General features: G+C 43.1%; 2 protein-coding genes across 3 annotated transcripts; one reads left to right on the top strand and one right to left on the bottom strand.

Moving 5' to 3' along the window:
- The first annotated feature begins 1,610 nt into the window (after positions 1 to 1,610).
- On the top strand, positions 1,611 to 14,877 carry krr1 (KRR1 small subunit processome component homolog). Of its 2 annotated transcripts, none has more exons than XM_052501727.1 (10): positions 1,611 to 2,002; positions 2,283 to 2,479; positions 5,031 to 5,165; positions 5,323 to 5,448; positions 7,589 to 7,672; positions 8,797 to 8,853; positions 11,343 to 11,513; positions 13,060 to 13,137; positions 13,484 to 13,580; positions 13,872 to 14,877. In XM_052501727.1, the coding sequence occupies exons 1-10, from the start codon at positions 1,927 to 1,929 to the stop codon at positions 14,012 to 14,014; spliced, it is 1,164 nt and encodes a 387-aa protein (XP_052357687.1). In that variant the 5' UTR covers positions 1,611 to 1,926; the 3' UTR covers positions 14,015 to 14,877. The 2 variants fall into 2 exon arrangements, with proteins under 2 accessions (XP_052357687.1, XP_035611313.2); XM_035755420.2 differs by having other exon boundaries at positions 1,625 to 2,002; positions 2,304 to 2,479.
- An 805-nt stretch (positions 14,878 to 15,682) lies between these two features.
- On the bottom strand, positions 15,683 to 20,523 carry glipr1a (GLI pathogenesis-related 1a). The gene is made up of 6 exons (XM_035755421.2): positions 20,132 to 20,523; positions 19,122 to 19,376; positions 18,588 to 18,706; positions 16,360 to 16,454; positions 16,091 to 16,117; positions 15,683 to 15,981 (listed from the first exon to the last, which is right to left on the bottom strand). Exons 1-6 carry the CDS (start codon positions 20,321 to 20,323, stop codon positions 15,827 to 15,829), a joined length of 843 nt encoding a protein of 280 aa, XP_035611314.2. The 5' UTR covers positions 20,324 to 20,523; the 3' UTR covers positions 15,683 to 15,826.
- Between the last annotated feature and the right edge of the window lie 562 nt (positions 20,524 to 21,085).

The raw sequence follows: 21,085 nt of genomic DNA, 5'->3' as shown, positions 1-21,085 counted from the left end.
ACAAATGCTATTGGTGGTAGGCTACCTCAGTCGACAAATTGTGACGGGCACACCCAAACCACTTGCCAATATATCAAATGACTTAACTACACTGAACCAAAATATAAATGCAACATGTAAAGTGTTGGTTTCATGAGGAGAAATACAAATTTTAAAAAATCACATTGTCCATATACACACAGCTTATTTCTCTCAAATGCTGTGTACAAATGTGTACGTCCCTGTTAGTGAGCATTTCTCCATTGCCAAGATAATTAATCCACCTGAATGGTGTGTGGTCGTGGAAAAAGTACCTAATTGTCAAACTTGAGTTTTTTATAGAAAATGACAAGTGAAAGTCACCCAGTGAAATACTACTTGAGTAAAAGTATTTGCTTTTAAATATACTTTATCAAAAGTAGATGTAATTGCAAAAATGTACAGGTATAAATAATTAAAATTACTTAACCAAATGGCACAATTTTTTTTTAAAACGGATAGACAGAGGCACACTGCAACACTCAGACATCAAATCAAACGGTTTGTCACATGCACTGAATACAAGTGTAGACCTTACTGGGCTTGGAAGTATTTCTGTCTGTAATAAGGCCTGTGTGTGGAAAAACTCATGATTGGCTGGGCCTATGCCCTCCAATGCCCACCCATGGCTGCACCTAGCATTCTAGCTATTCCCATATACTTCTAGGCATAAGCACAATGCATTGACATCTATGGTAGCAGCTAACATGCTAGCTATTCCCATAGACTTCCAGGCAATGTGCTAACGCTAGTTACAATTAATAGCCAAAATATTGCACAAAGACACTTAAGATGGCGGCGTATAAATTGTTGCAAATGTAACCGTATGACTTTAGACCGTCCCTTCGCCCATACCAGGGACCCTCTGTGTAACGGATGTGAAACGGCTAGCTTAGTTAGCAGTGCGCGCTAAATAGCGTTTCGATCGGTTACGTCACTTGCTCTGAGACCTTGAAGTAGTAGTTCCCCTTGCTCTGCAAGGGCCGCGGCTTTTGTGGAGCGATGGGTAACGATGCTTCGTGGGTGACTGTTGTTTGATGTGTGCAGAAGGTCCCTGGTTCACGCCCGGGTATGGGCGAGGGGACGGACGTAAAGTTATTCTATTACATCTGCACACATCAGCCACCCACGAAGCTATACCCATCGCTCCACAAAAGCAGCGGCCATCGCAGAGGTCTCAGGGCAAGTGACGTCACGATCGAACCGCTATTTTGCGCGCACCACCGCTGACTAGCTAGCCGTTTCACATACGTTACACAAAACTGTATTTAATAATGGAGCATTTTCTATAGGTATTTCAATGCAACTAGCTACAGAAGTTCTGAAGACACCAGTGACTTCCGAAATGAGAACGAAGAAGGTATAGCCAGGTTGGTCGAAAATCTGCTGATTATGGCTAAACAGCAGCTAATTAGCCAACAAAGCGAAGTTACCACCTGAACATGAAATACACTGTCAGAAATGGTTATTTATACAAAATAGTGATAGGGGTGTTATTATAAATGGTTTTTAATTTAACTAGGCAAGTCAGCTAAGAACAAGTTATTATTTACAACGACGGTCTAGGAACAGTGGGTTAACTGCCTTGTACAGGGGCAGAACGACAGATGTTTACCTTGTCAGCTTGGGGATTCGAATTTTCGGTTACTGGCCCAACGCTCTAGGTTACCTGCCGCTCCAATAATGTAGTGATAGGAACGACAAATCAATATGAAGGATAGATAAATAATAGCACATATTGTAAGGATCGAAAAGGTTGTTGTGGCACAATTTTGCAAAGACTCTTACACATTGGGATATAGTTTGAAGAACGCTCTTAGCACGTAATGCAACGCAGCAATTTTGAATGCAGCCCTCATCTTAGTTCCAAACTACGCAGTTCCGGTCTGTATTTCCGGCATAACAAAAATGGCGTCCTCCACTAACGAAGGAAGCGTGAATGAAACGCGGTCGGGGAAGAAGTCGAAAAAGAATACAAACCAAGGTATTACAACGGTATTGTCTAGTATCAGAAACAAATGTATTATTTCTTAATAATAGTCCACGTTTCTGGATTCATGTATCTGAGCAGAAGCCTGATTTCCCTTGATTTGTGTAGCTCGCGCCCGGTCTCATGCTTATTTATGGTGCTAGTTTGAGCACTGCTTGAAGACTGCTACCAATTTGTTCTCAGTGAAAGAACGTTTATTCTATGGGAAAACGTGCATGCAATTTACCTACCTAGTTATGGAGCTGACTATAACGTTAGGTGTGTTATATCCTAGGTTCTAATCTTGTATTTTCAGTGGATGAATCTCAACTCTTCACTGTTCCCGATGGATGGAAGGAGCCAGCATTCACAAAAGATGACAACCCCAAAGGTCTACTGGAGGAGAGCAGTTTCGCCACTCTCTTTCCGAAGTATAGAGAGGCATACCTGAAAGAATGCTGGCCACTGGTGCAAAAAGCATTAGGCGATTCAGTAAGTTAAGCCAATTAAAAGGGAAATATGCAGTTGAAATAATAACAAAGCGTCCATTCTGATACAGTTTTGGTTAAAAGTTGAGGGACGTTGCTGGAGAAATGTAGCCACTCAAATTCATAGACAGAGCTATGAATGCAAGGATTTAACGATCCATGAGATCAAGTTATAGCTTTAACAATGTCTCGAGGCTATAGTGTCTCCATTGTTTATTGGATTATAAAAACGTATTTTGGGCTCTGATGGGCAGTTGAACTAAGCCCACGAGGCAGTTCAGTGGTCAATGGCCATATATAATTAAAACATTTAAAAAATGATGTAGGAATAGTAGAAAATTAGCAGAATGTCGGCCAAAATCCATCTCACTCCATCGTCTCACACTGTGGGCTTCCTCTCATCACCATATTTGGTAGTGAGTAGCAATATGGCCAAAATATTATATCACGGTATTTAAATTTAAAAAATGGTGTGACAGTCTTTTTTAAAGTTTTGAATAATAAAAGTTCTACATTTGCTTTGAGTAGTGAATGATCCTAGGGTGGCAACACATACATTATAAGTGATTTCGATGAGTCTCCATTCTGATTGTTTTATACTGTTCAATTTCAGCACTTATTATTTCTGCATTTCCTGCACTCAATTGCAGTGGTGGAAAAAGTACCCAATTGTTATACATTAGTAAAAGTATAGATGTGTTTGCGTTTATAGAAAATGACTCGAGTAAAAGTGTCACCCAGTAAAATACTACTTGAGTAAAAGTCTAAAAGTGGTTTTAAATATACTTAAGTATCAAAAGGAAATGTAATTGATATAATGTACTTAATTATCAAAAATAAAAGTATAAATCATTTCAAATTCCTTATATTAAGCAAACCAGATGGCACCATTTTCTTGTATGTATGGATAGCCAAGGGCACACTCAGACATCATTTACAAACAAAGCATTTGTGTTTAGTGAGTCCTCAAGATCCGAGGCAGTGGATGACCAGGGATGTTCTCTTGAAAAGTGCGTGAATTGGACCATTTTTCTGTCCTGCTAAGCATTCCAAATGTAACGAGTACTTTTAGGTGTCAGGGATAATGTATGGCGTAAAAAGTACATTATTTTGTTTAGGAATGTGGTAAAGTAAATGTTGTCAAAAATAAAATAAAAACAGTATAGGACAAATACAAAAAAAACTACTTAACTAGTACTTGAAAGTATGTTTTACTTAAGTACTTTAAATAATTTTTGCTTGGGTACTTTACACCACTGCTCAATTGAGAATTTCCACACTGCCACATAGGGCTGCACGATATGGGCAAATAAGGATGGACCCTATAAGCTTTGGCTACATTTCATGTGTTCTCTTAGCTACTTGATGTAGCTAACATATTCCTCTTTGATTTAGAAGATACTGTTGCACAAACAACATGCTGATTTAGGTCTACACCATCACTAGTATTATCAGGCTGTATTAGGTAGCTATGTTTGCTCATACTCAGTATCTTTATTAGCTAGCTATTAGCATTAGTGGCTAACAATTACTGTCTCAAGATTTAGAGCAACTTGCTAAGAAAAGACAGACTAGCTGTTTGCTGATGTAAGAAACACAAACTAATAGTGTCATTATAGAACGCTAGTGGATTATTAAGAAGCAAAGTGAAAAGCATTGTTATCAACATTGCTGCATTGACCATGCAGACTGAAGGCAAGTGTCTCGTGGTTGAGGAACATCAAATGCACTCCTTGAGTGACATGGAAAGTGGCACGGAGAGAAAGTGGAGCGAGATGACTCAAGTAGCGAAGTGAATTATAAAAATTGACATTACACATGGTGTATCATATTTAACAAACCAAACATTCGGTATAGAAGGTAAATTTAAAAACCCAAACCGGTCCCTGCATCAATACCAGTATATCATGAAATATGGTATACCGCCCAGCCCTAGTAGCAACGCCAACCGGATGCTTCACATTTACACATCCGGTGAAATATCTGGCTCATTAATCTGTCTGTGGTGTCACTGTCTGGACCAGCCCCTATGTTATTGTTTTTGTTTTGTGGATGAAACAGAGGAGAGGTGTGTCGAGAGGTGTTAAGAAATGGCAGTACGTATTCTGCTGTTCTATAGCGTGTGCAACACAGGAGGTTGGTGGCACCTTCATTGGGGAGAATGGGCTTGTGTTAATGGCTGGATTGGAGTAGTATCAAACACATGGTTTCCATGTGTGATTCCATTCACTCTGTTCCAGCCATTATGAGCCGTCCTCCCATCAGCAGCCTCCACTGGACCGTGCAATGATGTCTCAGGGGGACATTTTTGTTTGCAGTAACTTCTTTGTTATAAGATCACAATGTGACGAGGTAGTTTCACCATTAAGGGTTCCAGCTTTAAGAATGTTACATTGAGTCAAGAGTTGATCCATTCTTATCAGCCCGTGTATAAGGTGTCTGTGAACATGCAGATATGTAGCCATGTGAGGATGAATGATCCTCTCCTAGATTTAGGCACACAGCCTTTAAATTGTCCAAAACATTGATGTTCTGCTTTTCTTCCTCATCAACAGCACATCAAGGCCACCCTGGATTTGATCGAGGGCAGCATCACGGTTTGCACCACCAAAAAGACCTTTGACCCATATGCCGTTGTGAGGGCACGGGACCTCATCAAGCTGTTGGCCAGAAGTGTGCCTTTTGAGCAGGTAGGCATGCTCTCTTGTTTATCAATTCATAGTTGAACTTCCAACAATGATCCTGATAATGTGGAAGAATAGTCAAAACTCTATACTTACCCCAAAGAAAGAAACCAGTACAAGCATCTTCATTTGGTTGATGTTTTCGTCTGTCTTCCACCTTTAGGCCGTGCGTATTTTGGAGGATGACATGGCGTGTGACATCATCAAAATTGGCACGCTGGTCAGAACCAGAGAACGGTTTGTGAAGAGGAGGCAGAGACTCATCGGACCTAAAGGATCTACACTCAAGGTGCGTCTTGTTCAACCGTGTAGCCAGGGAGAGCGTTCAATGGGATACATAGTAGTTTTGTGTTTAGATGTTAGCATCACTAGGTGGCAGCATAGTGTTATTAACACCTCCCAACGTTTCAGAATCATTCAGCTCATCAAATCAAAGTTTATTTGTCATATGCACAGGGTGTATACATTTACTTGCAAGCTCTCCTCTCAACAGTGCTACAACAACAAAAATATTGAATTCAAATAAGTAGAAGGAACAAATGAGGACAGTATATAGCTGGAGAGAATGTGCACAATACATCTAAAAGTAAAAGCACTTATTCAAAGTAAGTATATTTACTCTTGTAGGGGATATGGAGAGGGAAATGATTCTGTGCAGTAAGAAGCACTGTGCAGTAAGAAGTTTAAAGTTTTGTTGGTCTTCTGTACAGGATACACATGGTATACAGCACAGGATACGCATGGTATACAGCACAGGATACACATGGTATACAGCACAGGATACGCATGGTATACAGCACAGGATACGCATGCTATACAGCACAGGATACGCATGGTATACAGCACAGGATACGCATGGTGTACAGCACAGGATACGCATGGTGTACAGCACAGGATACGCATGGTGTACAGCACAGGATACGCATGGTATACAGCACAGGATACGCATGGTATACAGCACAGGATACGCATGGTATACAGCACAGGATACGCATGGTATACAGCACAGGATACGCATGGTATACAGCACAGGATACGCATGGTATACAGCACAGGATACGCATGGTATACAGCACAGGATACGCATGGTGTACAGCACAGGATACGCATGGTGTACAGCACAGGATACGCATGGTATACAGCACAGGATACGCATGGTGTACAGCACAGGATACGCATGGTATACAGCACAGGATACGCATGGTATACAGCACAGGATACGCATGGTATACAGCACAGGATACGCATGGTGTACAGCACAGGATACGCATGGTATACAGCACAGGATACGCATGGTATACAGCACAGGATACGCATGGTATACAGCACAGGATACGCATGGTATACAGCACAGGATACGCATGGTATACAGCACAGGATACGCATGGTATACAGCACAGGATACGCATGGTATACAGCACAGGATACGCATGGTATACAGCACAGGATCCGCATGAAATGCAGCACAGGATGCAGGTTCAGCACAGGATACGCATGGTGTACAGCACAGGATAATGGTGTACAGCACAGGATAATGGTATAAAAGATCAGAATACAAACAATGTAAATGGTATCAGCAGAATAGAATAAACAATTTAGCGTACAGTATAAAACAGGAAGGCCCAATTTATAGTCAAATATTTACACATGTATCAGAGAACAGGGGGATTGGAGGGCATAGTGTTTCAGCATTGGATGCAGTAGTAAAAGGTCTGGTATACAGCATCCAATGAAATGCTTCCTTGCAGGTTCCTTCACGACAGTGCAACAATAACAACAACAATTATAAAAGATCAGAATACAAACAATGTAAATGGCTCAGTAGAATAGAATAAACAATTTAACGTAAGTATAAAACAGGAAGGCCCAATTTATAGTCAAATATTTACACATGTATCAGAGAAAGGGGGGATTGGAGGGCAAGTGTTTCAATTGTGCAGTAGTAAAAAGGTCTGGTATCAGCAAGTATGTCTGTGCTAAGGTGCGGAGAGGCAGTGCAGGTGTTCAGTACTGTCGGCGGTCGTAGTAGCGGTGCTGTCGGCGGTCGTAGTAGCGGTGCTGTCGGCGGTCGTAGTAGCGGTGCTGTCGGCGGTCGTAGTAGCGGTGCTGTCGGCGGTCGTAGTAGCGGTGCTGTCGGCGGTCGTAGTAGCGGTGCTGTCGGCGGTCGTAGTAGCGGTGCTGTCGGCGGCCGTAGTAGCGGTGCTGTCGGCGGCCGTAGTAGCGGTGCTGTCGGCGGCCGTAGTAGCGGTGCTGTCGGCGGCCGTAGTAGCGGTGCTGTCGGCGGCCGTAGTAGCGGTGCTGTCGGCGGCCGTGGTAGCGGTGCTGTCGGCGGTCGTGGTAGCGGTGCTGTCGGCGGATGGAGATTGCTCTCCGTGGAACACATTCAACCTCCCTCTTACAGGTATTTATCTAACCTGTTTCCCCCTCAGGCATTGGAGCTGCTCACCAATTGCTACGTCATGGTGCAGGGGAACACTGTGTCAGCCCTGGGACCCTTCAACGGCCTCAAAGAGGTAAGCGCTGATTTCCTCAATCAGGACCATGTTCAGTAGGGTACACCATAGCAAAACATTTTGTAAGGCAAATATGCGTTTTTAGGTAGTACCTCTCCATTTCATTACGTTTCTAAATGCTTTCTCCCTACTGAGCACTATGCTGCTCTCTCCCTTAACCACGCACTGGAACCACTGAAATAAGCCTGTTGAATTCATCAGGTGCCTATTTCTGCTATGGCAACAAATCATTTATTGAATTGGTTTAGATCCCCCCTCTCCATAGGGAGATTAGGCCGTACAAATTTTGCAATTGATGGTAATGAATCCCTTTCAGGTGCATACTATCACTATTGTCTCAGAAGCTAAGCAGGGTTGTTCCTGGTCGGTCCCTGGATGGGAGACCAGATTCTGCTGGAAGTGGTGTTGGAAGGCCAGTAGGAGGCACTCTTTTCTCTAGTTTACATTGTTTTTTATCCCAATGCCCCAGGGCATTGATTGGGGACATTGCCCAATGTAGGGTGGCGTCTTTTGGATTGGGACATAAAATGGGTGTCCTGACTCTCTGTGGTCACTAAAGATCCCATGGCAGTTATCATGAGAGTAAGGGTGAACCCCGGTGTCCTGGCTAAATTCCCAATCTGGCCCTCATAGCATCATGGTCACCTAATCATCCCCAGCTTCTAATTGACTAATTTCTCTCCCCTGTTACTATTCCACAGGTTGTTGCTGTAAATGAGAATGTGGCCCAGCGTCGTCCGGGTTAGGGGAGGGTTTCCTTTTCCCGTTGCGCTCTAGCAACTCCTTGTGGTGGGCCAGGCGCCTGCAAGCTGACTCCGGTCGCCAGCTGTACTGTGTTTCTTCTGACACATTGGTGCGGCTGGCTTCCAGGATTAAGCGAGCAGTGTGTCAAGAAGCAGTGCGGCTTGGCAGGGTCGTGTTTCGTAGGATGCATGGCTCTCGGCCTTCGCCTCTCCCGAGTCCATAGGGGAGTTGCAGCGATGGGACAAGACTAACTACCAATTTAATATCAAGAAATTGTGGGGGGGTGTATTAAACTTCCCTGGAGTGAGCATCAAATTTTTTTTTTTTGTGCTTTGAGTGACTCAATTATTATCTGCTAAAATATTATTTTTCATATGTAGGTACGGAAAGTGGTGTTGGATACCATGAAGAACATCCACCCTATCTACAACATCAAGGTAATTGATACCTTTCTCCTCCACATCCAATGAGGAGGAGAAAGGTGTTCTATGTGTACTTTGTCATGGTTCGTGATAAACTTAAAGCAACCGACACTGTTCTATGTAAGAGGATGTGGGGTTTTTGTTGACGCCACAGAGGAAGTCCAAAACAAACTGGAGTCCTTTAGAGTAGATGACTTGAACTTACCATGATCCCAAAAGGGGAAGTTTGAAGTTCCTTGACAGCTGAGAACAACATGCTTCAGACCGACTTATTCTATCTGTCATAACTTATTTTCAAGTTTTTTATCGTGTTTGGACAGTCCTTTATTCCGATTGGCTCTCGTACACGAGGTTGTCAACAATAACCAAAATCTTAGCAAAACAAAACTTTTTTTTTTTTATGGTCAGGGAGGAAGCCATACTTAAGCTATTTTAGGCATTTCTAAGCAGTCAAAGAAATAAAAATGTGAGGTGTTGCTTCTTTAATGCTGTGGCTCAAGGGATTTAAAGGAGCAATCCTTTAAATCCCATGAGGGATGGGCCTTTGAGAAATGTAACCACTCAAATTCATAGACTGCTATGGATGCAAGGACTGATCCAAGATATCAAAATTATAGTTTAAAGATTTTTGTTGAAGCTACACCGTGTTTGTTTACAATGACATTGTTTACAAACAAACTTATATTTTGGGTTCTGCTGAATTATACTCTTCACTAATCAATGGGTGTGTATGACAAGAAGAAAAAGAACAAGGGCTATATACACAGCTCAAAAAAATAAAGGGAACACTTAAACAACACAATGTAACTCCAAGTCAATCACACTTCTGTGAAATCAAACTGTCCACTTAGGAAGCAACACTGATTGACAATAAATTTCACATGCTGTTGTGCAAATGGAATAGACAACAGGTGGATATTATAGGCAATTAGCAAGACACCCCCAATAAAGGAGTGGTGACCACTTCTCAGTTCCTATGCTTCCTGGCTGATGTTTTGGTCACTTTTGAATGCTGGCGGTGCTTTCACTCTAGTGGTAGCATGAGACGGAGTCTACAACCCACACAAGTGGCTCAGGTAGTGCAGCTCATCCAGGATGGAACATCAATGTGAGCTGTGGCAAGAAGGTTTGCTGTGTCTGTCGGCGTAGTGTCCAGAGCATGGAGGCTCTACCATGAGACAGGCCAGTACATCAGGAGACGTGGAGGAGGCCGTAGGAGGGCAACAACCCAGCAGCAGGACCGCTACCTCCGCCTTTGTGCAAGGAGGAGCACTGCCAGAGCCCTGCAAAATGACCTCCAGCAGGCCACAAATGTGCATGTGTCTGCTCAAACGGTCAGAAACAGACTCCATGAGGGTGGTATGAGGGCCCGACATCCACAGGTAGGGGTTGTGCTTACAGCCCAACACCGTGCAGGACATTTGGCATTTGCCAGAGAACACCAAGATTGGCAAATTCGCCACTGGCGTCCTGTGCTCTTCACAGATGAAAACAGGTTCACACTGAGCACATGTGACAGTCTGGAGAACGCCGTAGAGAACGTTCTGCTGCCTGCAACATCCTCCAGCATGACCGGTTTGGCGGTGGGTCAGTCATGGTGTGGGGTGGCATTTCTTTGGGGGGCCGCACAGCCCTCCATGTGCTCGCCAGAGGTAGCCTGACTGCCATTAGGTACCGAGATGAGATCCTCAGACCCCTTGTGAGACCATATGCTGGTGCGGTTGGCCCTGGGTTCCTCCTAATGCAAGACAATGCTAGACCTCATGTGGCTGGAGTGTGTCAGCAGTTCCTGCAAGAAGAAGGCATTGTTGCTATGGACTGGCCCGCCCGTTCCCCAGACCTGAATCCAATTGAGCACATCTGGGACATCATGTCTCTCCATCCACCAACTCCACGTTGCACCACAGACTGTCCAGGAGTTGGCGGATGCTTTAGTCCAGGTCTGGGAGGAGATCCCTCAGGAGACCATCCGCCACCTCATCAGGAGCATGCCCAGGCGTTGTAGGGAGGTCATACAGGCACGTGGAGGCCACACACACTACTGAGCCTCATTTTGACTTGTTTCAAGGACATTACATCAACATTGGATCAGCCTGTAGTGTGGTTTTCCACTTTAATTTTGAGTGTGACTCCAAATCCAGACCTCCATGGTGGATAAATTTGATTTCCATTGATAATTTTTTGCATGATTTTTGTTGTCAGTACATTCAACTATGTAAAGAAAAAAGTATTTAATAAGAATATTTCATTCATTCAGATCTCGGATGTGTTTTTAGGGTTCCCTTTATTTTTTGAGCAGCGTGTTATTTAAATATATATATGTGTGTGTGCAAAAATGGATGTAGCAATTGCAGATTGCCCCTGCATCCTTTTTGGCGCTTTGCCATGTAGTTACCAGCATGTAGTCTGACTTCAGCCGCCCTCAGTTTCAATAATGCAAGTTAATTCTTCCAACACGCTTCTCCTTTTTCTTCTTTCGACTTTTCGATTGGTGTTGGCCGCAGACGCTCATGATCAAGCGCGAGCTGTCCAAGGACCCCGAGCTGCGGCTGCAGAGCTGGGAGCGATTCCTACCCAACTTCCGACACAAGAACCTGACCAAGCGCAAGGAGCCTAAGAAAAAGACGACAAAGAAGGAGTACACGCCTTTCCCCCCGCAGCAGCCTGAGAGCCAGGTTAGTGGGTCAGAACAGCACCCCCCCGCAGCAGCCTGAGAGCCAGGTTAGTGTCAGTGAGAGCCAGCAGCCTGCAGCCTGAGCCAGGTTAGTGGGAACAGCCTCCCCCGAGCCTGACCAGGTTAGTGGGTCAGAACAGCACCCCCCGCAGCAGCCTGAGAGCCAGGTTAGTGGGTTAGAACAGCCTCCCCCCGCAGCAGCCTGAGAGCCAGGTTAGTGGGTCAGAACCACCCCCCCCCGCAGCAGCCTGAGAGCCAGGTTAGTGTGTTAGAACAGCCTCCCCCCGCAGCAGCCTGAGAGCCAGGTTAGTGGGTCAGAACCACCTCCCCCCGCAGCAGCCTGAGAGCCAGGTTAGTGGGTCAGAACAGCACTCCCCCCACCCCCCAGCAGCCCTGAGAGCCAGGTTAGTGGGTCAGAACAGCACCCCCCAGCCTGAGAGCCAGGTTAGTGGGTCAGAACAGCCCCCCCCGCAGCAGCCTGAGAGCCAGGTTAGTGGGTCAGAACAGCCTCCCCCCGCAGCAGCCTGAGAGCCAGGTTAGTGGGTCCAGCACCCCCCCCCGCAGCAGCCTGAGAGCCAGGTTAGTGGGTCAGCCTGAGAGCCAGGTTAGTGTGTTAGAACCCCTCCCCCGCAGCAGCCTGAGAGCCAGGTTAGTGGGTCAGAACAGCCTCCCCCCGCAGCAGCCTGAGAGCCAGGTTGAGTGGGTCAGAACAGCAGCAGCAGCCTGAGAGCCAGGTTAGTGGGTCAGAACAGCACCCCCCCGCAGCCCTGAGAGCCAGGTTAGTGGGTCAGAACAGCAGCCTGAGAGCCAGGTTAGTGGGTCAGAACCAGCCTCCCCCGCAGCAGCCTGAGAGCCAGGTTAGTGGGTTAACAGAACAGCCCCCCCGCAGCAGCCTGCAGCAGCCTGAGAGCCAGGCCAGGTTAGTAGTGGGTCAGAACAGCACCACCCCAGGTTAGTGGGTCAGCAGCAGCCTGAGAACCAGGTTAGTGGGTCAGAACCACTATGCAGGCATGATATATTTATTTGTATCGGTTCCTGTGTCATACAACATGTCAGCCCAGTATACTAATCTTCATGTAGATGGCACATCAAACGTAGCATACAAAGTGCAAGCACAGTACAATTAAAAAAATATATATTTGTATATTTGTAAGTCAAACGCAATTTGCGAGCTGGAAAAAGGGCACTTAGAAATAATGGACTCATATATATATATTTTTTATGTAATTTCTATTTAGTTTTAGAAGTTCAAGAGTGGCCTGGAAATGATTACTCCAAGCCTGGAAATTATTACTCCAGACCACTCTTGAATGTCGTATGAATATATTTTAAACTGCCTCTTTTCCGGCCCGCAAATTGCTTAGAAGTTCCCAATCTTCTTTTTGAATCATCCTTGTACTATAACATACAACAGCCATAGAGCCTAACATCAACAGATGACTTGGTCTACAACTACTTGATATTACCCATCCATCACTAAACCTATCACTAAGCTTGTTCAAACCCATGTTCCTGGATTCACTGTGTTGTGTTTCCTGGTTGTCTAGATTGACAAGGAACTGGCAACGGGAGAGTTCTTCCTTCGAGAGAGTGTTAAGAAGAGGAAGAAGATGGAGGAGATAAAGGTAACCATGGATATCACTTGGCTGTTATCACTTGGCTGTTATCACTTGGCACTTGATAGCTATGCACCAGTTACTGTTTGTATAGCATTGCATGAGAAACTAATGACCTTCAAAAAACGCAACCATCACTGGACTTGATAGCTATGCACCAGTTACTGTTTGTATAGCATTGCATGAGAAACTAATGACCTTCAAAAAACGCAACCATCACTGGACTTGATAGCTATGCACCAGTTACTGTTTGTATAGCATTGCATGAGAAACTAATGACCTTCAAAACACACACAACAGGATTTACTGTGCCAAATCCATTTGTCCTATGCCTGATTGTGTCTGTGTTTCCAAGGTGAAACAAGCCGAGGTGTTGTCTAAGAGGCAAGAGGAGCGAAACAGGGCCTTTATTCCTCCTAAGGAGAAACCTGTTATGAAGAAGACCAACAAAGGTACAGTGAATCATTTGAATAATTATGTTCTTAACTACCTTCTCTCCACCTGACCTTTGCACCCACTTCCTTCAAGCCTTGCCAGAGGTGTTCAGAAACATTCTATTCTCAATTATAATAAAATGATTTTATGCACTTTGAAATTATTCTTCTAGAATGAAAATCACTTAACACATGTAATTATTATCATTAACTGACTGGTTAAATGAAGCATTGCCTGAGCACATACTCCCACACAGCCACACCTAGCTGTTTAATATGTTATCTTTCTTTTACCATGTTTTTTTCTAGCTCCCTCAGAAGCCAAAATCAACATTGAGGCCATCAAGGCTAAGGTAAGGAAAGCCAAGACCAAGAAGCTAGGAGCCCCCTCTGTTAACCCTGTCCCACAGACCAAACCCGCCTATGACAAGAAGAAAAAGAACAAGGGCTAACCTTGGAAAAGCTTGGACAATGGACAATATTCACTATTGCTGCATTCAAACGAGGTATGCAGATCACTAGCGTGAAGGACGTCAGGTTTGTCAGGTCATGGGTTTGTCTAAAGATGTATTTGGGATATTAATATAATATCCCCAATTCCTCAGAGATGAATCTTCCTCATAGTTTTGATGAAATTAATATGGAATGCCTCTGTCCTCAGTAGAGGAGACAGTATACAGTAAAGGTGTCTCCCTATATGTGACACCCAATGCCTCAGTGTTACCCAGTTAGCCTGTGACCGAGGCCCGTTCTTCAATATTGTTTAGCAACTGTTTGTAAGATGTGCACAGAATGTGGTTCACCTGGTTTATCCCGACGCCACAGATTCCTCCTCTTGTCCTAATCCTCAGAACAACTTGTACTGCTTTCCACCAACACCTGCCCATGTTAATATTTACAGTAAGCACTCTACTTTATGAAGACTGCGAGTATAATGGCTTATGATGCAGTTAATGCATTGGAAGGCTAGTAATGTTTCATAATGATGCTGACTTAGGCTGTTAATGTATACTCATTTAAAAAAACATGCATACTATTAAAAGCCTTTTTATAGTCCTTATTATAAATGATTAACAAGGTATTAAGTTATATACCTGCAGGCTTTGAGAAAAGGCACTAAAAGTTTTAGTTCATGATTAAATGAACATGGTTGTCGTGTGCTGCTACAGGCGTTGTGTTGCAGAAATGGGCCTAGAGGACTGCTGAACAGTGACATAGCATTGTGATGTTTAGGAGAACTGTGTTGGGCTGCATTTTTTGTAATTTGGTGTCGCTACTTCTAAAAACTCATTAAAACAAGTATATGATAATCTCTTATTCTGTATTTGTAGAATTGATTTTCCTGTTAGGCCAAATGAGATGATTTTAGACACCACTCTTCAACCTTCATAAGCTCTTGTGTTATGAGTTCTGCTGTCAGTGGTTGGTGAGCCTGGTCCCAGACTTGCCAACACTATTGTTCATTGTTAAGCAAACATGATTTTTGGGGGAGAAACAGTTATTTTCAAAAATGTAACTTAACAGAAACACAGATTGTGACATTTTATGTATGAGCTATTTGAGACCTATTTTTCCTGCTCTTATTTTAGGCATTGTTTACTTTAGAGGGCTTATTTTAGGCATTGTTTACTTTAGAGGGCTTATTTTAGGCATTGTTTACTTTAGAGGGCTTATTTTAGGCATTTTTTACTTTAGAGGGCTTATTTTAGGCATTGTTTACTTTAGAGGGCTTATTTTAGGCATTGTTTACTTTAGAGGGCTTATTTTAGGCATTGTTTACTTTAGAGGGCTTATTTTAGGCATTGTTTACTTTAGAGGGCTTATTTTAGGCATTGTTTACTTTAGAGGGCTTATTTTAGGCATTGTTTACTTTAGAGGGCTTATTTTAGGCATTGTTTACTTTAGAGGGCTTATTTTAGGCATTGTTTACTTTAGAGGGCTTATTTTAGGCATTGTTTACTTTAGAGGGCTTATTTTAGGCATTGTTTACTTTAGAGGGCTCGTATAGTTTGTATTAAAGACTGCTGCATAACTCCTTGAGGTCAGTAAATCAACTTTTGGTTACGTTTTGGGGTAAACTTTCCCTTCAACACATTAATGGAAGCAGCAAAAGCAGCATATACATTTTAGTAGTAGTTCACTTTATTGTACCACAATGGGAGTTTGGTTTGAGGCTCTGCAGGAATTTTAAAAAGACAGGACCACATTTAGAAAGCCATGACAACAATGAGAACAGTGCAGGTCAATTAATCTAAACCTCTCAGCTATTCGTAAAAAAATATGCTTGGGTACAGTCTGTGTACTCCAAATGCGGCGACAAAGGTGAGGAGAAGGGCCAGGGGTCGGATGGCCAATATGGCCATGCAGCAGGGGCCACAGGTGGCCAGGGTGGGGTCCCAGTCGGGGGTCCATCTGTAACCTGTACACAGGTGAGAAAAGTAAAGGCTAATGTTGGTCACAAAGAACACATTCTGCCATTGTGGTTTAGGAAGTTCATTTAAATGAAGGGTTGCGTATTCAATACATACTTTTCTGTTCATCTCGTTTTGGATTGTCTGTAAAGAGAGAAGACAACAAGGCAGCTTTATTATGTCACCAATAGAAAATGGTATTGGGTGTTGAACGTGTAGCATGTAGCATGTACAAGGGAAAGAGTATTGGGTGTTGAACATGTAGCATGTACAAGGGAAAGAGTATTGGGGGTGTTGTGGAGGAATATGTTGAAGATTCAGACCATCACAGGGTTGTCCTGCATCTTATTTTATTGGGTGTGGGAAATGGTAGCTGACAGACTCACGGCAGAGCTTGGCCTGGCATTGATTGTTTGCACCCTCACAAGAGCTGCATTCTTCCAACCCGTTCTGGTATGGTAACATCTCAACCACGTTTCCCCTGGAGAAAGCAATGCACATCCTTTTAATTGATCTAAAATGTTTCCATATTTCTAAAATCAGAGCATCTTAGACTTTCTTTTTTTTGCCGAAAGGAAAGTACAATGTGTGCAAGGTTGCATAATTCCAATAACCTTTCAAAAAATCCCCAGGTGTTCCAGAAATGATTCATATTGCATCAAAAAAATAAACTAAACTGATGCACGACGCAGAATCTTTTGATGCAAAATGCATCATACCGGCTGCATTTCTGTATTTTGAATGTTATATACAGTTGATGTCAGATGTTTACATACACTTAGGTTGGAGTCATTAACTCATTTTTCAACCACTCCACAAATTTCTTGTTAACAAACTATAGTTTTGGCAAGTCGGCTAGAACATCTACTTTGTGCTTGACACAAGTGATTTTTCCAAAAATTGTTTACAGACAGATTGTTTCACTTATAATTCACTGTATCACAATTCCAGTGGGTCAGATGTTTACATACACTAAGTTGACTGCCTTTAAACAGCTTGGAAAATTCCATAAAATGATGTCATGGCTTTAAAAGCTTCTGATTGGCTAATTGACATAATTTGAGTCAATTGTAGGTGTACCTGTGGATGTATTTCAAGTCCTACCTTCAAACTCAATGCCACTTTACTTGACATCATGGGAAAATCTTAAGAAATCAGCCAAGACCTCAGAAAAAAATTGTAGACCTCCACAAGTCTGGTTAATCCTTGGGAGAAATTTCCAAATGCCTGAAGGTACCATCTGTACAAACAATAGTACGCAAGTATAAACACCATGGGACCACACAGCCACCATACCGCTCAGGAAGGGGATGCGTTCTGTCTCCTAGAGACGAGCATACTTTGGTGTGCAAATCGCAAAGGACCTTGTGAAGATGCTGGAGTGAATAGGTACAAAAGTATCTATATCCACAGTAAAACAAGTCCTATGTCGACAACCTGAATGGCCGCTCAGAAAGGAAGAAGCCACTGCTCCAAAACCGCCATGAAAATGCCAACTATTGTTTGCAACTGCACATGGGGACAAAGATCGTACTTTTTGGAGAAATGTCCTCTGGTCTGATGAAACAAAAATAGAACTGTTTGGCCATAATGACCATCGTTATGTTTGGAGGAAAAAGGGGGAGGCTTGCAAGCCGAAGAACACCATCCCAACCGTGAAGCACGGGGGTGGCAGCAGCATGTTTTGGTGGTGCTTTGCTGCAGGAGGGATTGGTGCACTTGAGGTAAGAAAATTACGTGAATATATTGAATCAACATCTCAAGACATCAGACAGGAAGTTAAAGCTTGGTCGCAAATGGGTCTTGCAAATGGACAATGACCCCAAGCATACTTTCAAAGTTGTGGCAAAATGGCTTAAGGACAACAATGTCAAGGTATTGGAGTGGCCATCACAAAGCCCTGACCTCATTCCCAGAGAAAATGTCTGGGCAGAACTGAAAAAGTGTGTGCGAGCAAGGAGGCCTACAAACCTGACTCAGTTACACCAGCTCTGTCAGGAGGAATGGGCCAAAATTCACCCAACTTATTGTGGGAAGCTTGTGGGAGACTATCCGAAACGTTTGACCCAAGTGAATCAATTTAAAGGCAATGCTACCAAATACTAATTGAATGTATGTAAACTTCTGACCCACCGGGAATGTGATGAAATAAATAAAAGCTGAAATAAATAATTCTCTCTACTATTATTCTGACATTTCAAATTCTTAAAATAAAGTGGTGATCCTAACTGACCTAAGACAGGGTATTTTTACTAGGATTAAAAGTCAGGAATTGTGAAAAACTAGATTTAAATGTATTTGGCTAAGGTGTATGTAAACTTCTGACTGTATCTTGAAATTGCTGACATGTAACACTTTTTGGGACTATATATACAATGGACTAATGAAACAAATACCAAAATAGTTTTGGGGTGGAATTTTCCTTTCGGTGTACATGAATTGTTAGATATTACTGCACTGTTGGAGCTAGGAATACACGCATTTCTTTACACCTGCAATAACATCTTCTAAATATGTGTATGTGACCAATACAATTTGATTTCATTTGGTATATCTGTGTATTCAGTCTGCCTTACGCTTTGTGAATGTAATATGTGCATTCAGTTTGACTTACGCTTCGGCATAGTTACAAACAAATATGGCTCCCTCTTTATCAGAAAACGAAGTCCTGTCGACGCCATTTGGGCATATTTGGACGGCGCAACCAACCTTGTAGCTCGTCGCCCAAACAACCTGGGAATGCAAACAAGCATACAGTCGGCAAAGATTATGAAATATTGAGTTCCCCTTTTATACCATTTTTTTTTTTACAATAGGTCAAATAGTGGGTGCTTATATTTGTTATGTTTCACACATGTACAAGTGTGCAACCTGTGTGGTGTGAAATAGGTGATTTTTGCATATCCCATGCTCCCTGAGACAGCTTCAGAGAGTGTGGTCAAGGCCAGGGATCAACTGTTATTGATAGTGCCCCTGGTGCAATTAGGGTTAAGTGCCGTGCTCAAGGACAGATCAGTAAATGTTTCACCTAGTTGGCTCGGGATTTGAACTAGCAATCTTTTGGTTATTGGCCCAACGCTAAAACTGCATTTTGTCGTTTTGATGGTTTTTAGCAGTGATGCTGTTCTATTCAGTAGAGGACACGTACCTGTGTGTAGTGGCCACACATTTTTCCTGGTTTACACGCATTTCTTTGGTATGAGTAATCGTTCACTTCTTTGACCCATAAATCCATGGCCCGCATGACGGAGAACGTGGAGGGCGGGTATCCTGCCCAGATGTTCTCTCCCACGGAGGAGAAGACAGGGTGGACCCGTCTGACCTCTTTCAGGTAGATGTTGTGTTGGAAATCACAGTGTCTTGCCCAGGCCCTTGCAGTGACAGCCAAGCCCTCATCCCACGTCTTGAAGGGAAAAAAATGCAACCAAATTAGTGAGTGTCTAAAAACATGACAGTATCTGTGATATGAAACTGATTACACGCCTCTATGGATCTGATTGGCTTGTCCTCCTTTTCATTCTAACATTGTTTTACAGGGCTCTACAGTGCGACCATTTTACTTGCCTATGCGGCTACATATTTTGTCTTCGACCTGGAATTTTAATTTAGGTGCACCAGTGCGCCTCGAAAAATTTAGGATTCTAGTTTTATTACTTTACCTCAAATGTTTCATTGTGCTCCTACATTTCTTTGTGTGCGCCTACAGTTTAACTTAGGCGTTACACGTTCTTGTAAAAAAGGACAGTGTAGAGCCCTGTCTTATTCAACTATAGCTTACTCACAAGGCAATGTTTATATGCATTGCTGTTGCTTTAGGAAGCGTTTAAGCGCTATTCACGTATTGCATATTCGTAATTGTCACTTTTCCAACTGCAAAAGCAATCCAATTCTGAATAATTTACATGGAACCAATATTAGCTATATTATGGTTTTCACTTGGGAATACAGTGTTGCATGCTCTCATTTTTTAAACCTTTATTTAACTAGGCAAGTCGGTGAAGAAGAAATTCTTATTTTCAATGACGGCCTTGGAACAGTGGGTTAACTGCCTGTTCAGGGACAGAACGACAGATTTGTACCTTGTCAGTTCCGGTTACTAGTCCAACGTTCTAACCACTAGGCTACCCTGCCACCCCGTCTCATTGTCTCACTGCTTACCATGTAGAGCATATTTCTGGCTGGTGGATTCACAGAGGATCGGTTGTCGTTGTGTATCCTCACACAGTCGTCGATGAACTTCTTATCGGTGATGCCAGGAAATGGGTTGTACTCTGAGGACTCGATATTAGGGACAGATGAGCCCAGGAAAATCACAGCCCACAGCAATCCCTGCATCAGTAGCTGCCCCATGCTTCAGGTACAGAGGATGGAACCAGGACAGGTCACAAACGTCTCACATCACATCTCCTTTCTCGGTAAAGCAGCTTGTTTCACACAGGAACTGAGAGGTCTGAATGTTTTACTGCTGGATGGTGAGGAGGAAGGAAGTCGATGTGAAATGCTGTGAACTAGTGAGTCCATGTAGTAGTGTAATAAACTGGCAAGAGATGGAGGTATAACCTACTGGGCAGAAAATGGTTGAATAAATGTTGTTTCCACGTCATTTCAACCGGAAAGAAATCCATGTGATGTCGTAGAATCAACCTGAAAAACTGATAGGATTTGCAAGAAGTCAACATAAGCACATTATCTTTTTTCCACCCAACTTTTAACCTAAATCCAATGAAATTGTGACATTTGTTGATTTCGCGTTGAATTGACAGTTGACAACTCAAACATAAATCAAAACTAGATGTTGAATTGACATCTGTGGACAGTGGAAAAGCCTTGGTGATGGTGGCATCCAACTCATAAAGGAGATTAGGGTCATTTCATGTCATTGTTGAAAAGTGAGAGACAGAGAGGAAGATACAGGGAGAGACTTATCTAGAGCGATAGCTAGAGAGAGCTACGGTCTCTCTAGGATCCTGTAAGGCTGTAAGTGTGGTGTTGTGCTTAGCTTAACTTCCCTTATTCATGTGTGTGAACGAGAGAATTCAGCAGTTCTGTTTGAATCTACTGGAGTGTGTGTGTGCGTGACTTCAACAAGGCTGTGCTTTTCTGAACTTCTAT

The sequence above is a fragment of the Oncorhynchus keta genome, unplaced genomic scaffold (genome assembly GCF_023373465.1).
Source record: "Oncorhynchus keta strain PuntledgeMale-10-30-2019 unplaced genomic scaffold, Oket_V2 Un_contig_14255_pilon_pilon, whole genome shotgun sequence".
In the NCBI taxonomy this organism is placed as follows: Eukaryota; Metazoa; Chordata; class Actinopteri; order Salmoniformes; family Salmonidae; genus Oncorhynchus; species Oncorhynchus keta.
The sequence above is the reverse complement of the archived record's forward strand: the minus strand, read 5'-3'. Positions and strand labels throughout refer to the sequence as shown.